At 37.1% G+C, this 17,938-nt stretch overlaps 1 protein-coding gene across 2 annotated transcripts; it reads right to left on the minus strand.

The window, feature by feature from the left end:
• Positions 1–1,818: 1,818 nt before the first annotated feature.
• LOC121375519 (proton channel OtopLc-like) lies at positions 1,819–17,757 on the minus strand. 2 transcript variants are annotated; one of them, XM_041503010.1, is made up of 8 exons: positions 16,967–17,757; positions 10,723–10,858; positions 10,385–10,499; positions 9,197–9,413; positions 8,073–8,233; positions 6,557–6,782; positions 5,966–6,088; positions 1,819–5,454 (listed from the first exon to the last, which is right to left on the minus strand). In XM_041503010.1, exons 1-8 carry the CDS (start codon positions 17,169–17,171, stop codon positions 4,685–4,687), a joined length of 1,953 nt encoding a protein of 650 aa, XP_041358944.1. In that variant the 5' UTR covers positions 17,172–17,757; the 3' UTR covers positions 1,819–4,684. The 2 variants fall into 2 exon arrangements, with proteins under 2 accessions (XP_041358944.1, XP_041358945.1); XM_041503011.1 differs by lacking the exon at positions 16,967–17,757 and adding an exon at positions 11,053–11,220.
• Positions 17,758–17,938: the final 181 nt, after the last annotated feature.

A 17,938-nucleotide genomic window follows, 5' to 3' on the forward strand; every position in this document is an offset into this window, starting at 1 on the left:
ACGACACAAGACTTATTTCATCCTTCCGGCATGAGGTAGATGACAAAATATTGACGATATGCTGGTGGCCGATGTTGGCCAAAGCATTCATTGTGTGAACTTATAATAAACTAGGACCAAAGGTGCCTCTTTCAGTCTTTTTGAGTCAAGCTGCGATTTCAAATGCAGCCTCACCTTCCTTTGGGACTCCAGATGAATAAACGAGTTTACTTCTTAATTGTGTAGTTGACTGCCAAACTCCTTTACTAGTTTGGATTTACGCTTATGTGGTTTGTAGTCTGTACTGTCAAATTGTAGATTGTTTTTAAGCATGAACTGAAGGTACTGTTCCCTTTTCGTTAACATCCACACAACGTTGGACCTTTCAGTGATACATTCCTTCATACAATGAGTTATGCACCCAAAAGCTGCTTTGTGCACATGTCCCCCCTTAATATTTTTACTTGCTTGCCAATGTGTGTAGTCCTTCCGACAAGAATCATGATAGTGTGCTTCTTTAGCTACTAACCCAACGTCCTGCACTTTTAGTAGCATGCGTTTATTTTGTTGTTTCCCTGCAGCTCTCTGTATGGATACTTCTGATGTGTTAGTTACACATTTCACAAGTCGTTTCTCTTTTCCATGTTTTCTGATCCGATTTTTGGCACAAAATAAACATCTGTTTACAAAACAATAGGGTACTTGAAGACTTCTCTGAAGATGCTCTGTTTTTAAAAACAAAACAAACATGGATCATTGTCATCAATGGGCATATTCTTTGGTTTCAAGAGCCTGGATATGTTTGTAAAGTTTGTGTAGCACCACCTTCTCCTTGTGAGAATTAGGTTTCTGGCACTGTAAAACAAATGACATCTAATGTTTCGTTTGAGTTCTCTTAAAACGTCCTGAATTTAACAAGTTCCAGACAATGGCTTTATTTTCCCGTCTGACGAATTGTGGAGTAATGGATAGTGCATGTCAAACCAGGAGTGTTTCTATGTTTATTTTTGGAAACTCTAGAAGATGTCAGTTTAAAAGGTTTTTCATATCTTCTTCTCCCGGCCATATCTTCTACAGCCACTTGCAATGAATATAGGATGAAAAATTATATAAAAATAGTTTCATTCTTCCCTATACATGTATATACAACTAACTTGATAATATTTCCTTCATACAAATTTGATTTTGAGTGCATATCATCACTGCTGTACTTATTTGTTAAATTAGTCTGGGAGTTGCAGTCCTCTTTTTGGCAGTACAAGAGGGGTAAAATTTCCATTACAGTGAGTGGCTGTCCTCTAATATACGAGGTACTAGTTAGAGAATAATAGAATCAAGCACTATTTTGCCAAATGCCCATTCCACTTTGCATTGTGCAGATACTGCATGGAAATTATATTAAGTACCAAGATTTGCTGTGTACAGGTACTACATTTTCGGAATAAGCATGATGACAAGCTGCACATGTACATGATTGTACACTAGGACATCACTGTCACTTATAAACTGTAACACCATTTTAAATAGAAAACCGTATGAAGTGTAACACCCGTTCAAATAGAAAATCATCAATAGCATTTGTCACAAAGCGTGACATATTGAACTTTATTAGAGACGGATATTAGATTCCACAATAAAGCTAACCCTCGAGCGTTGCATACGTGTTAAACGGTACCTAAATATGATGATGGGGTGTCAGAGAGAGAGAGAGAGAGAGAGAGAGAGAGAGAGAGAGAGAGAGAGGTGACAGAGATATCGTGCGATCCTCGCATCTCAGACCAGCGTTCCTCCTATGAACTACACCCTTATTCATTTCAAGGAGTAACGCAACAACAAGAACATGGAATAATGGTTTATTTTGGCCAAAGCAAACATACATGTATGTCAATATCTAAAACCATATTAATTCCTCCCCGAGTAATAATAACAACTGTAAATACTCTCCATATAAAATGTATGTATACAGATTCTTTAGAAATTATACAATAATAAGTAATTATGGCACAGTGATGAGACCGATAATAAAATACGATGTTTTATGGGAGGTTTTATGGGCCGAGGTCGATATTTATTTATTGTTCTCTATAAAATGTCGTATCGGTCTCACAGCTATGCCATAATCGTGATATTACATCATCAATTCAATTTTTAAAAATACACAGATTATATACAATCAGTCTAGCACTATATGCAATCTAGCGAGCACTAGAGTTTTGCACTGTGTAACGTTATACGCGAAATACCGATATATAGCGCTCATTTGGAAGTTGACGTTTGTTTTGTTTAACAACACAACCAGAGCGCACTGATTTATTAATCATCGGCTATTGGATATCAGACACTTGGAATGAATGAATGCATGTTTAACGACACCCCAGCACAATAATACACATCCTCTATTTGATATCAGACACTTGGAATGAATGAATGCATGTTTAACGACACCCCAGCACAATAATACACATCGTCTATTTGGAAGTTATGTACATGTATAGTATAAACGATGTAACAAAAACCTGGACTGAAGTAATCTAATTAACAAACATGCACGTGTATATCGTGCCACATGACAGCGACAGATTCAAATTTTTAAAATTAAGAATTAGGTAGTAAAAGAAGAAGGAAAAAAAATCTACCTACCGTACCTTTTGTTTGCATTTTCCCTGAAACATATAATTTTGTTTTAGGCCTAAATAATATGTAAGCCACTCTGGAACAGTCCCTGAGTTTAAACATTTTAGATTATAATACATAATTAGAGAGAATACTACATGCATGGCCGTTAAATACCATATATCTTACGAGTTGGTTTTAAAAAAACGTACCTAACGATCGAAATCGAGTTAGATACATTTTTAAACGCGTTGTGAAATAAATGGTATATAGGGGACAGGAATGTATTATTCTATTTCTTACATATCGTAAAAAACACGTTTAAAATACATTTAAACGTATTTTTAAACTAATCTCTAGAGCTTGTAGATAAGTTATGCGTCACAGAGAAATCAGTTTCAGGTTAACGTTGACGTTACAGAGCAATTCATTTCGATTGTGTGGTGTCTTGTTTTCATTGGATGGTATGGCAGTGGTGACCTGGTCATCACCTAGGAACAGCCACGACGTATGTCTTAAATTGTTATCACTCGTATGTGCGTTATTAGAGTGTGTTATAAAAAATAATGAGGGTGAGGAAGAAATACCATTGAATAGTGTGCTTAGCAACCGTTTCATTACACAACTAATTCGTTCTATCTCAGTGTATAAATAAGCAAAACAACCGATATTTAGATTATTATTATGTACATATAAAATATTGATATAGTTTTAATTTGCAACCGGTTCATTACATACACTTTCTATTACAGTGTAAAATTAAACTAAATAACACATCTTTAGATTATTATGCACATACCATTGAAGGTACACTGTCCCAATAATATAATTAGAAACACTAACCCGCTCTTTATACAAATTATGCTCTTCCAAGTACTAACTGACTAAATGACCTAGCTTGAGTCTGTAATAAAAGAAAGATATAATAATTTTAGGTTAATCGTGTATTTGTATACCATTCAGACAATCACTAAGTGTGTGAATATGTCAAATCTTTTACAAATTAGTCATACAAAGTCTGAATCATAACCCGTTATGATCAATGAAAACATGATCTCGATAGAATATTTCAAATTCCAAATGCAACATTCTGTCATCTATTAATAAAATATGAATATTAGAATTACAAATGTTTTTGCTGGAAGTCCATAAAAGAAAACAACAACAACAACAAAACAAAACAAAACAAAACCCCTCTGCTCTAAAAACCCCCAAAACAACAACAAAACCGAAGAGACCCCCCCCCCCCAAATAATTTAAAAATCAGTAAATAGAAAAGGAAATCCGAATACAAACATAGACAAATGTCATATATTGTACAATTATTATATAATACTTCTGACATTTTATTTCGTATTTAGCTCCCTATCCCACGAATGATATTTGAATAATTAACTGAGAATATCGATATTATAATGAGCTACCACTTATGTTGAAAATCAGTTTGAATTTCATCGTTGATGATCGGCCATAACCAGTTTGCTCTAACCGATCAACTTTCGATTATACAATTGAATATAATTATATGATTTTACGAAAGATTGGAATTATAATCTTTCCTGGGCTAGACTACAATTAGAAATCGCTGATTTTACCGTTAGTACCTACTCAGTATCGGTTTTGTTTATTATCATCTTTACGCATGAAAATAGACACAAATCCCAGCATATTTAAACAAAATTATATTCTGTAGTACCAATATAGTAAATATCGTTTTTCGAAAATCGATTAAGCATTTTCATAATCGATTGTCACACTGATAGATCAACTGGAACATCACTGGCTGCCACTCGGCTTAAACAATGACTTATCAAGAATTAGGAGTAAATACCAAACAGAAAACCAAACGCCACATATTCATTATGCATTAAAACTGCAACCAAGCTGCTGTCAAATACAGGTATGCGGTAAATTCTGTAACATGAAACGTTTAGCCTGCCTATCACCCTCTCTAGATTTGCCAATGAAATAGTTATGTTTTTATTAATGTTAAACAATGTTATTTGGTATTGATTTCAAGGCACAATCTTTGCATTTCAAAACTAAACTTAATAAATAATTTTGGGCATCATGTAACTTTGAAGCAGCCCCTTTAAGCCCTTTTTCGTTTCCACGCATGCTTCCAAATGTTTGACAGACACACTGTCGAATGGAAGCGATAGAAAATAGCGAGCGGGCTCGAAAGATGCGTAAAGATGTTCCAAGAAAGTACTCCATAGAAGTCTATTTGAATTGGATTTGCTTCAGCCTGCTGCACTTCGAAAGTGTTGATGATCCACATTGCAATGTTAACCATCAACAGAAACGTCACAAACTCCCTTCCTGGTTTCTGTTTCTCCTGCTGTCTGAGGTGCGCACATCGCCGTAAGGAATTCAACATAAAAATCGTCTGAACTGTTGCCTGGAACATGCGCAGTACGCTGGATACGATAATGAGCACACTCTGTATCTTTCCCGAAAGAAAAGACCCTGCAATGATACTGAGTATGGAAAATATGTATATTCCGGCAAGGGCGACAACAATCAAGTTCTGCTCCAGATCCATCCCAATTCCCGGCAAGAACCGCAACCCGTGCATCTTGTAGAAGGCTATGATGACGGTCACCGACGTGATGACGTAGATGACGATTTCAGACAGGTGCTCCAGCATGACGGCAGCCTCGTGGCCGTTCTCAGACCGACCCAGGACGAAGAAGACGACGACGGTGATGATGACGGCGACGAGGACGAGGATACCCAAGAACAGACCTCGACTGGAGCCTGTACAATCGAGGTTCAGCCTCTTCGCTTTAACTTTAGCTTCTTCCTGGTCGTAACTAATGCCTTTCTTGCCGATATTTTGCCACATGATGTACAGAATGCCTAAAAATAAGACATGAAATGAACAATTCAGTCTGCAAGAACTGCTCATATCGATAATCGACAGCTAATATTTATGAAATTAAAACTAATGTGCATTGTTGTCAATGCTAGTCAATCGATCAAAAGTAAATTTAGTGTCCTGTCATATCATATAATAAATTTAAAATATTTTAATGAGGAACAGCTACAGTTAGGATTTGAATTGGACAATTAATAATAACCAATTCCTTAAGTACACAGAAACATTAAAATGTTAAGTTGCAAAATAAATATAATTATTAATTGAAAACGGTATAGTATAGTTTGGTATAGTTTATTTGCTTTAAGCTTTGCGGCTCATAGTCATAAAAATATACAATGATACATAAACAGAACTATTTCGACCCCCGAAACTCTTCCCTGTACACGTGCCTGACTGTTGTGGTGTTACGACATTTCTCGTGGAACAATCTTTGAATGAGTGCAAAGCTGAAGATGCACCTTTAATACTCGTCCTAATAGTTACACGTACCTGCACATATGAGACTGTATTCAATGCTACACGGGTAGAGGTAGGAAGCCGACTGATTGACCACACGTTGCATTATCGATCCTCTTTCACACTCCAGGACTAGCAGTGTCGCTGTATGTAGAGCTGCAAAACAATTTAAAAAAATTATCAAAATTACAATGGACTAGAAGACAGTTTAATAACTGGAGTAGGTATGATTGGAATTTTCTTTTTTTCTGTTTTTATTATTATTATTTTAATTTTATTAATTGTTTTAATTTCATTTAATTGGGTTCTTATATCGAATCGAGATTCAATCATGCTGTCCTTGGAACTTATTGTAGTTATGTGCCAGGCTTTTTTTCTAGGTCAAAGATTAATGTTTAGTCCTTGTGGGTTAGTCGATGTAGTCTAGGCCCATGCTGTATAACCATGTATAACAAATGTGCTGAGTACCTCGTTAAATAAAATATGTATTTTGTATTCCCCATGGAGCCATTAAAACTCATTCTGTGTGGGAGCCAGTACCGGGATGCCTTAAGTCAGGTGGCTCAATCGCCACACCACTGGTACGAGGTCAGTTTAGGGCTTTATTAAAACAATAATACTCACACGTGAGCACTGTCTGCGCTCCTACATGTGAGGTGTTTTTCAGCAGAACTAAGGACACGTTCGTCTTCAAGGACGATGCCATGATGGCCTCCTTCTCCATCAGATCGCTCTCACGAATCGCAGACAGAGTCTCCTCCACGATGTTTCCAACCCACACACACAGGTTGGTGGCCACCATGTGCATAAAGCCAAACCGCGACACCACCTTGCAGCTATGAACACAAACCTGAAATATATTTATAGGATATTAAACGGGCTTCCATTTCTTATCATGTTTATGTCCCGAGTGAAATAATGTTCAGTTGTCACGAGCTTTAGCGAGTAACAATAAAAAGTATTTCTCGAGAGACATAAACATGATACGAAATGGTAGCGAGTTTAATATCCTATTTATTACCCATAATCGATCTTAATTTATATTCACTCAACTCATTTGGTTGACGTTCCTGTAAGGTTATCGTGAGGCAATCGATGGCAGCACGAAGTGTTATGTCCCACTTGGCGTTCTAGTAAAACTTTAATATATACCAAGATATTTATAACCATATTATGGGTAATAAAAACGTATACCCTTATTTGGAGGAAACGTCTGATGAAAGCACGCCAAAAATTGTCCCATATCCATCCCACCCATATAGAAGGACACTATTTGCAGGCAGTGATTTTTTTCTTTTTCATATTTCTTTTTTCTAGGGGCAATTTTTCACATTTTTCGTTTGTCATATCCAATATGTTGTGAATAAAGTAATTCTGGATGGATAGTGAACTCCACGTAATACTCCATTATATTGTTTAATGACGACTACATGTACATCTGATATAAGGCATGCGGAGGTCATGAGATATGGTTTCAGTGAAACCACTATTGGAAGGTAGTGGGAAAAACCAAGCATGGAAAAAAAGGTTGTGGAAAATAGATGGGAAAATACGTATAAAGAAGAAGAGGTTGTGGAATATGAATGGGAAAGAAAAGCTTGGGGGAAATTTGATCGAAAAATAAGCATAGAGAAGAAGAGGATGAAAAAAGTGGATGGGCAAACAAGCATGGGGAAAAACGAAGATGTAAAAAAACCCAAACCCTAATAGGAAATAAGCATAAGAAAGAAAATGTTAGAGGAAAATGAATAAGATAAGCATGCAACATAATACTGTGGAAAAAAATGTGCATCGAAAACAAAATATAAAGTGTGTTGAATAAGTCGAGCTTTTGGTAATTCTGACGTGTAATCTTCAGAGGAAACCCGCTACATTTTTCCATTAGCAGCAAGGGATATTTATTGCACTTTCCCACAAACAGGACAGCACATACCATGGTCTTTGATAGACCAGTAAAAAAACAAACCCCCCCCCCCCCCCCCCCCACCAGTCACTGAGTCAGGCAATGGGTCTACCGACGGAATTCGATCCTTCTACCCAAGCACCTCGGGCGAGCGTTCTACCGACTGAGCTAGATCCCGCCCCATGTGTTGAATAAGAGAATGAGAAACACGTGGTACATAAAACGTAACAAGCTTACCTTGGAGTGGAGGAAGACGAAATAGAGCTGACTAAAGGTAAACATAAAGTGAGCAACAGGACGTATGCCGTAGATGGCCTCTTTGCAAAACTGTTGGAGGTTTGATTCTATATAACATCCAAACATTAGGCCACTCTTTATCATGCTGCCAATGCCAAACGCTGTAAAAAAAATAAAAAAACCCGTTTAACGTAATATTTACTTATAAAGTGATAAGAAGATAACAAAAACAAAAACAACAACAACAAATGCATATGTGCATACTAGATCCGTAACGGGTAGTCGGCAAAAATACTATCTTAGCTTGTTAAACAAGATGAGCAATACGCATACCCATTAGGTATACAAAACAGTGATGGGAATCGGTTGGGATTTCATCATCGATCATCGGTTATAATCGGTTGACACCAACCGATCAACTTTCGATTACACAATCGATTAGCAATTTATGGCCATAAGAACGTTTTGAATTATAACGACCATGCACCTATTGTCGTGTGCACCCTGCAAATAGCTAATTGTACCTTTATTAACTATTTAATATAATACATATGAAAACAAACCCAAACCACTGTATATTTACATCAATGTTGTTATTGGCCGAATAGTTACATTTAACATTTTCCCACACAATCGATTATGAATTTTTATAATCGATCATCAAATCGGTAGGGCGAAACCGATCAATTTTCGATTATAATCCATCTTTGGAACATCACTAATACAAAATGAACATATAGAAAACAAATACTTGTACTGGTTCAGTGATCTTCAACTGATGAATCTTAACGATAAAACAGTTACCATAATCATAAATCGTATCTCAGGACACAAAGTAGAGTCACAGTAAGGCCCGACCTACTCTAATTTTATGTAGCGACCCTGAATTTGTTTGAAGCTAAAAACAAAAAACAAAAAAACAAAAAAATATGATCCCTGATTTTTTTTTAAACAGCAAACTAGATTAGGAACATTTCAGCCGATTACGGTTTCTCGGTTTGATTCGATTTTTAAAAAAAGAAGAAAAAAAAAGTTCCTACCTACCCTATTTTTTTTCAGGGATGAAAAGTGAAACACACTCCCTTGTTTTGTAGGCCTAAGTTTTGACAAGGTTTAAAACTTACCTACAGCTCCAAGTCTGAGGTAGAAACTTCCGGTATGCGAGTGCGGCGAATCATCGATTGAGAAGTTCTGGTGGAACGAGTTCCGGTGTAAATCAGGGTTAGCGTCCTCGCATTGAGATTTCAGACATGGAGCATAAATATGCGTTTTCCTCAGCACATGTATGAACATGAACAGTAAGAAGGAAAGACTTCCAAAATACAGGTAAACGTAGAAACCCTGAAATAATAAAAGAAACCCCACCCCAAACAATAAAGCAATAAGTTAACATAATGCTATGTTATGCTATGCTATGCTATTTTGATAATGACGGCAACTTTGGAATTGTTTGCCTTTATTATGTTCCAGAAAAATACAACCATACCCCCCCCCCCTCCTCCAAAAAAAAAAACCAACAAAAAAACCACCACCACAAAAAACAACAAACAAAAAACAAACCCCACCAAATAACACATACTCCCCCTCCCCCACCCCCGCCTCAACAAAATTAAAACAACAACAACACAAAACAAAACAAAATAAAACAATACATTATGAAACAAAAATAAAACCCCACCAAAACCTTTACAACAAAAATCAACCGGAAGTGTGACTTTAACCACACAGGTGTACAATAACGCAAATGACTATATTATTTTATAGGACACAACACAACCAACTACAGAACTAGACAATCCGCTGGCTACAACGTGCACTTTTATTCCTATGGCCGTTAAACAATTTCGCAACTGTATTATGTACGCATTCTGAATACATTTTAAAAGCAGACACCTTTTTTTTTTACTTGACTTATAGTATAAATGCTATCGTCAATAGTATATATGCTATCAGTTATTTATAGGATATTAAACGAGCTTTCATTTCGTATCATGTTTATGTCTCGAATGAAAAAAAAAAAATCAATTGTCACGAGCTTTAGCGAGTAACAATGAAAAATATTTCACGATGGACATAAACATTATATGAAATGGTAACGAGTTTAATATCCTTATTGTTACCCATAATCGATCTTAATGTACATCACTCAACTCGGTTGGCTGACGTTCATGTAAGGTTGGAGTGCGTCGATCGATGACGTCAACGTGTGACGTCGAAGTGTGACGTCCCACTTGGCGTTCTAGTGGGACGTATCACATTGATATGAACACAGATATTTTTAACCATATGGATAATAATATTATGTTACAAACCTGGAATAGGTAAGGCCTTCTCTCTAAGGTAAACGGTTCTGATACAGGAATAACTGCACCAATGATAACGAGCAGCATGGCATAAAGGCCGCTAAGATGAATCGAGAGACTTTCGCTGGAAAATATCAATAAACCAGAAATAAAGATTACATTAATACAATGTCACATAATATGGACCGTCAACATCACCACCACCATCATGATAAATACACCATGATATTTGATATCCGCGTGAGATACTATCGTTTATGTGATGAGGTTTCAGAAAGCCTCTGTATCTCACAATCTAAGCGAGTAACGCCAAACTACTTATTTTCTGAATAAACCGGACAACTTACAGCAGAGGGTCCTTGACGATGTTATCCTTGGTTGGTTTCAGAATACTACAAGGTGTGGAAGGCAGCGGAGAGTCCAACAGAAAAACATCCTCTGACACGACGCTTGGCATAGTCTCACTTCTTGGACGACCCATTTCTGAAGAAAGACAAAGTAGATACATCCCTATATATATATATATATATATATGCATGCACACACACACACACACACACACACACACACACACACACACACATATATATATATATATATATATATATATATATATATATATATATGAACAATGAACTCTAGATAATTTTAAACTATCCTAATGAAAGAAACGGAACTCTTTGTCTGTAACAACATTTCAAGGACGCCGATATTGCATCTGCTATCCGATGACATTCTCCTGTCGACTCCGCAGTCTAGTTTCAAACTGAACATGCAACAGACCACTTAAAATATAGTCCCCCGGAATGAACCTAAGAACATCTACGACTGTAAGACTTAGCAGAGGGGATATTCCACTGTACCCTTTGTAGGTCGTAACGTGCTCCGTGATATAAATTTAGACAGTTCATATGTGTGTTTGTCACACTATAGCTGTACTCCTGTAATATTAGACATTTTGGCACTCGTGTTGTAGGTATATACATGTATACGCATTTTTGTACACGTACTTAAAAAAAATTCCGATGAATCTTTCGTAAGTAGTATTTTGTTCTTATTAAGGTGATACATGTTTGGAGTAGCGTTACATTCGTCTACTTGATCGTTTACGAGAACAGGCAGAGCAACGCTTTGTTTATTTTCTTCGCAAGGGTCATCCATTCAGTATATACACGATGTGGTTTAATTAGGGGTTGGTGTAGGGTGAAGGTTGTCGGCAAAGCGCACTGGACCGAATAGGGGTAAGGGAATCTAACAATGTTATATTTGCAATGTTGTGTTTTTTTGCTTTATTTATTTATTTTTAATTTTACAATATTATTATTTGTTTTACTTCTATATCTGGAAGGAAATGTTTTATTTAACGACGCACTCAGCAGATTTTATTTACAGTTGTATGGCGTCGGGCATATGGTTAAGGACCGCACAGATATTGAGGGAGGAAACCCGCTGTCACCACTTCATGGGCTACTCTTTTCGATTAGCAGCAAGGGATCTTTTATATGCACCATCCCATAGACAGGATAGCACATACCACGTCCTTTGTACTTCTATATCTAGTCACCACGGAGGAACATGTTAGTACTAGTAAATATAAATAATTATCCCAGTAACGTATTCGATTCTGTTACATAAAGATAACATTATAACAGATAAAAAGTCATATGAAAAAAGTAACAAAACAAATATATTGCACTTATGTTATTATGTTACTATCACGGCATCTTTGTTTATAGCTACATGTACTTAATGTTACCATATCACCGTTCATCTATTATTATTATTATTTGTGATAAGCTATGGCAAATCCATTGATTCCACACTAAAGTAAGCGTGTATACAGGAGATTTCCAAAGAAATATATATATATGAATGCATAACAAAATGATGTTACAAACAGCGGAAGTAAGAGAGAGAGATGAACTTCCAGTCGAAGACCGGTTTCAGATTCCTTCCTCGATTTCTCCACCAACTGTCTGCCAAATAAGTGAGTTTTTAACATGATATAAAATTATTGAATTGTTAATTAGTAATAAAGTATTTCGAAATATAATTAATTAATCATACTCTTAAAACATTTACGCCGAAAGTTAATTTATTATTTATTTTGTTAATTTGAGTCGTAATACAATTTTTAAAATGTTATTATAGTCGACGTCTCATCATTCGCCATTTTTATTTACAGCATTCGCCATTTTTATTTACAGCGTTTACTAATGATTATAAACATCTGCTTTACGGTAGTGTACACACTATATTGTAATTGTATTTTTTATCATACTCTGTTTTAATACTATACAATACGTTTTGGCACTCATGTCGTAATACGATAATGACAGAAGAACCCGTGTCATATCCTCCATAAAAGTAAATGTGTGTGAATTGATAGGCATATAATATTTTTACACCATTTACTGAACTAGTCCGAGGTGTACTTATAGTACAGAGGGGACGCCTTTTTTTCATGTTATGGAATTTACTACAAGTTATTTGTTTCTGAACCGATTATTTTCTAAATTGGACACAAAAATAGTATTTTGTGGTAGTACTTTTACTTTTCTTTTTACGCCAAACAAAACTGAGGATGGGACGGACTATAGGTGTATGAAATAAGTGTTCATTAAACGTAAAGCCGCTGGTTCTGTTCGACTTTACAGTATTTCATTCACCGTTAATTTGCACATTGCTTACAAGTTTTTTTTGCAAATGCAACGTGTTTCTGATTATCCTGGTGTTTCAAGTAGCTAAAAATTTTATGCGAAATAAAAACATAAAAAAAGAAAAAAGGTACGTACTTCGGAAACTAGGGTTAGCGGCTTGAAAATATTATGATATAATCCATTAATGTTTTCCCATTTACCATAGTTTGACACCCAATAGCCGATGTATTTTTCGTGCTGGGGTGTTGTTAAACATTCATTCATTCATTCATTCATTAATCCATTAATGCCTTTGCCATTGTTGGACAATTACAGTTATTGAAATTAACCAATCTTTTGAAGATATCTGTAATTTCTGTTATGAAATTAATAACAGTTGTATATGTGGTATGCTAAAATGGATATATAGATGAAAATGAGACTGACCCTAGCTTACGAGCATAATTGACCCTATTTACCCCTTACCCCGTACAGTGGAGGGGAGGGTTATAAATTATTGTTATTAATACTAATTATATTGGGGACTACTACTGAGGAACCAGTGCAGACCACACTTTTACGGTACCGTATTGGAGTTGCCATCTAAAAGAAACTAAGAAGGCTGAGAAATTATTATGGGTGATCGGTATGTGGCTCGTGGATCCTCCTCATTTCATTTCATTTCAACTTATTTTCGTGCTTATATCCAATTAAGGTTCAAGCACGCTGTCCTGGACACATGCACACACACCTGAGCTATCTGGGCTGTCTGTCCAGGACAGTCGGTTAGTGGTTAGTGAGAGAGAAGAGGGTGTAGTAACCTTACACCTACCCATTGAGCCCTTAAGAACTTGCTCTGGGTTGGAGCCGATACCGGGCTGCGAACCCTGTACCTACTAGCCTGTAGTTCGATGGCTTAATCACTGCGCCGCCAAGGCCGGTGGATCCTACTCATTGTGGGTCCCTAAGAGGCGGGATTAAATGGGTTGTCTCTCCGGTTCTTGAAAACTATTTTGCTGTGGTCGAATTGATCCAAATATTTACAACTGGTTTTGTGTGTTATTTAAGAACAATTGTTAATTACTGGTAAATGCACTTTACGTCCTTTGCGTACTTTAAGGTACGTTATATCCTTATGTCTAAGGACACTCAAAGAGGTTTTTGTTTTGTTTATTTAAATACACCACTAGAGTACATTGATTTATTAATCATCGGCTATTGAATGTCAAATGTTTGAAAATTCTGACATATAGTATTAGAGAGGAACCCGTTAGATTTTTTCATTAGTAGCAAGGGTTCTTTTATATGCACAATCCCACAGACAGGATAACACATACCACGGCCTTTGATATACAAGTCGTGGTACACTGGCTGGAACGAGATATGTCCAGTGGGACGGTCGACGGAGATAGCCTGATGCTCTAAAGATATTCAAGTCTATATATCAAAATCTATGAATTAATAAGATATAAGGACGCCTTCAGATACCCGAGCTTTGACATTTCAGAATAGACGTCCAATCAAGGGCTTTTTGTACCAGTAATGACTACTTCTGACAATGGGTGTAATTATGTACGTACTAAACAGCCTGTTCATGCTGACTGGTCTGTAACAGAAGATGTTTTCCTAGTTCTGTCGTAACCGAGTTGACATTTTCACTAACCTGTCATCGCACTAACATAATAACGACGTTCAGACTATCAAGTGATGAAATACAAATATTTAAGGCAGTGTTTCGGGGGGAAAAGGATAGGGAAGGAAAATAATAGTGTTAACAACACCCCATCACATTTTAAACTACGGTTAGTTGGGATCTAACATATGGTTATTTTGACACTTTGTCTAGAGTGAGTACCTGCTGCCACCAAACGCTACTCATCCTGGAAAACAACAACAACAACAACAACAAAGCATATCCCTTAAATAGGAAATAAATGCATCATATACATCTGTTAAACACACTGAATTTTGAGGGCATTTCGAGGTTCAGTAGCTGCGTACACCAGTGCCCTTGGACTCGCACGATGAGACGATGTAATAAATGCCCTCTGTAGTTCATTGCCTGTCACTCATGAAATTACAAGTAAGCTCCCACTTATCGCTACAATGATTCAAATCATGAGTGACGATTTTGTAAGGAATCAAGAATACCTAACAACCTTTTTCTTATTGTATCGGTGCTCTAAGTTCATGTGTCACTGAGTCAGGGGTTGATAAAGAGGGGTGTGAGCAACCATCTCTCAGAGGCTGCAAGTGCCGAACTAACGAACAAAAAAGTACGATCACCTTAATTAAATATATTTGAAAAGAAGATGGTTCCACTTGAACCAATACAAAGCTGTTTAGTAGTTTTAATGACACCACTACATACATCCATTCCCATTAGAAAACAAATCGCAATTTCTGTAAATTTATGAATTGCACCTAACCTAGGAAATGGTTGTTATTTACCTTTGTTTAGCAATCGATAGTCAATTTTTGTTTTTGTTGTTGCTGGAATGCCGTTAATTATGTATTCAGTTCAATTTCAACTGGAAAATGTCTGTAAATTATATATGGATGCCACACCCAGTTAGTACAAAACCCTGCCTAGACCTGTACAATAACTAAGGATTAGAGCCGGTATTGAGGTGCGATCCCATTACCTACCGCCCTTGAATATAATAATAACAAAGGGGTGGGTTCTAGCTTTGGTCGAAGGATTGCATCCCCTTAATAAACATGGTCTCACGACTGGTATAACAAAGGCCGTGGTATGTCCTGTCCTGTCTGTGGAACGTGCATATAAATGATCACTTGCTGCTAATGGAAAAAATATAGCGTTTTGTTTGGACTACGTGTCACAATGACCAAATGTTTGACATACAATAGCCGATGATTAATAAATATGTGTGCTCTAGTGGTGTCGTTTTTCTAATGGTGGCCACTGAACTGTGAATGCTGGGACCTGTTGTTTCTTGAATAAACGAACGTAATCGGTCTCAGGAGCTGTTCACAATTTATTAAACGAAGTTTACAAGCGGTCATCTCTTTCACCTGACAACATACAAGACTTCATGATGCATGTGTGGTGATCTGTCAATGGAATGCCGTTAAGTGCATGTGTATAAACAAGTACATTTATATGCATACCGAATGTGTTGACCACATTTTAAATAGGTCGGTTGACAGCATGGCATTCTGTATTTTTATTTTTTGTTGTTGACGTGTTTTATTGCTTAAACGTAGTACTCCTGTCAGTTATGTTTGTACTTGTTTAGATGACTGACTAAAAACCGAGAACTGTAAACCTGAGTCGCCAAAAACTATTTAAAAATTACCAGGATTCAATTTCGAGCGGTAAGGACAAGACCCACCGAAAAGAGTTTGAATGCTCTAAGATGCATTCTCAACTACTTTCCATTTGGATTCAATGATTTTGGGGGGTGTAACATGAGTAGCATTTTTACAATGCCAGGTAAAAACAAGAACAGCTCCCAGTATAGTAAACCAGAGCAGCCTAAAGCAAATCGAAAAGGGCTAGACCCACATTTCGCAATCGAATTTTAGAAAGAGTTTACGATGTTTTGTGACACCAATTCACATTATAAATTACTACCTTTCACCGCAATCGTAACGTGTTTGTATAATCAGATAAAATAAAAATAAATTTGCGAGATGATGGGGGTGGGGGTGGGGGGGGGGGGGTTGAGAGGGGAATGGGTTATGCAAAGCATACTAGCACGGTCTAATGAATTCCAGAGGGACCATGTTACACCTCATAACCCCCACACCCCGGAATTGGCTTTGCGTGGCATGTGTCACTTACATAGCTGGAGTCCATTTGACCAGAGCAATTTTGGCATCCCTAGTAAATGCTGAGGCTTTAGTATATATCTCCAATACGTTTATCACGTTTTGAAAGGAACATATTTTGTACACAGGCTAAAGCAGGCGTTATATGTATACTTACCTAAATCTCTGCTTGGAACTTCAGGAATCATCGCCGAAAGTTCGGAATCCACGGTACTCACAGTCTCTCGCTCATTGTTGGAAACGTTATTACATGTCAGTTTAAGACTTAACTTAGGTCTTGTTTCCCGCGAATCCCCGCGATCCAGAGCTGGTGAATCACTCTGTGTTGATCCGGAGTCCCCCGCCTGATTACCAGACATCATGCCATTGAGCAACTTTCTTCTGGATTTTCTGAAATTCGGACAACTGGGTTTCCAGTTGATAAATATTCAAATAGCTAGGTCTTTCGGTCAACGTCCGAAAAGATTATATAAAAGAAGAAAATCCTGTTCTGTTTTGATTGGTTTCCTTTCGGTTAACGCTTCATATGATAACCCTGGTCCACCGTTGCCTCCTGCGAACACCGATCTGGAAGAAGATACTGACAAAAGCTTCCGTGCATCCGTGTAAATTTGTCATGGATGAATGAGCAGACGATACGGACAATTTAAGGGATAACATAAACTAACGTATAACTAGGACACAGTTATAAGACATATCACGTGACACCTAAGTTTTCCATTCATCTTGTTTTCGTAAAAACCAAAACACGCACTCTCCGACTATTGCGGTGTTTAGGAAAAAGACCTTGAAAAATCGTAACGCACGTCATGCGGTGCCTGCATATAGGAACGTATAAACATGTGAAGGACTTTTATAATATTATATATAGCGTCGCCAGACTGGAGCAGCAGAGCAAAACGAAAAAAACGTGTGCGACCTAAAACCTACTGCTAAAATGTTCTTTTCTTATTGTTCGAGGCGATTGTTTACGTTTGCTTAGCCAGGAGAAAATATCCACACAATGCCGTCGTTGAGGAGGTCAGTGTTAGGCTATGCATAATAATCACATAATCAATGGCGGGTCCAGTGCTGGTCTCAAGGGAAGACCTACAATTCGTCGTTGACAGCGTGAGATGTTGCGGGTGTG

The sequence above is a fragment of the Gigantopelta aegis genome, chromosome 6 (genome assembly GCF_016097555.1).
Source record: "Gigantopelta aegis isolate Gae_Host chromosome 6, Gae_host_genome, whole genome shotgun sequence".
NCBI classification, from domain to species: Eukaryota; Metazoa; Mollusca; class Gastropoda; order Neomphalida; family Peltospiridae; genus Gigantopelta; species Gigantopelta aegis.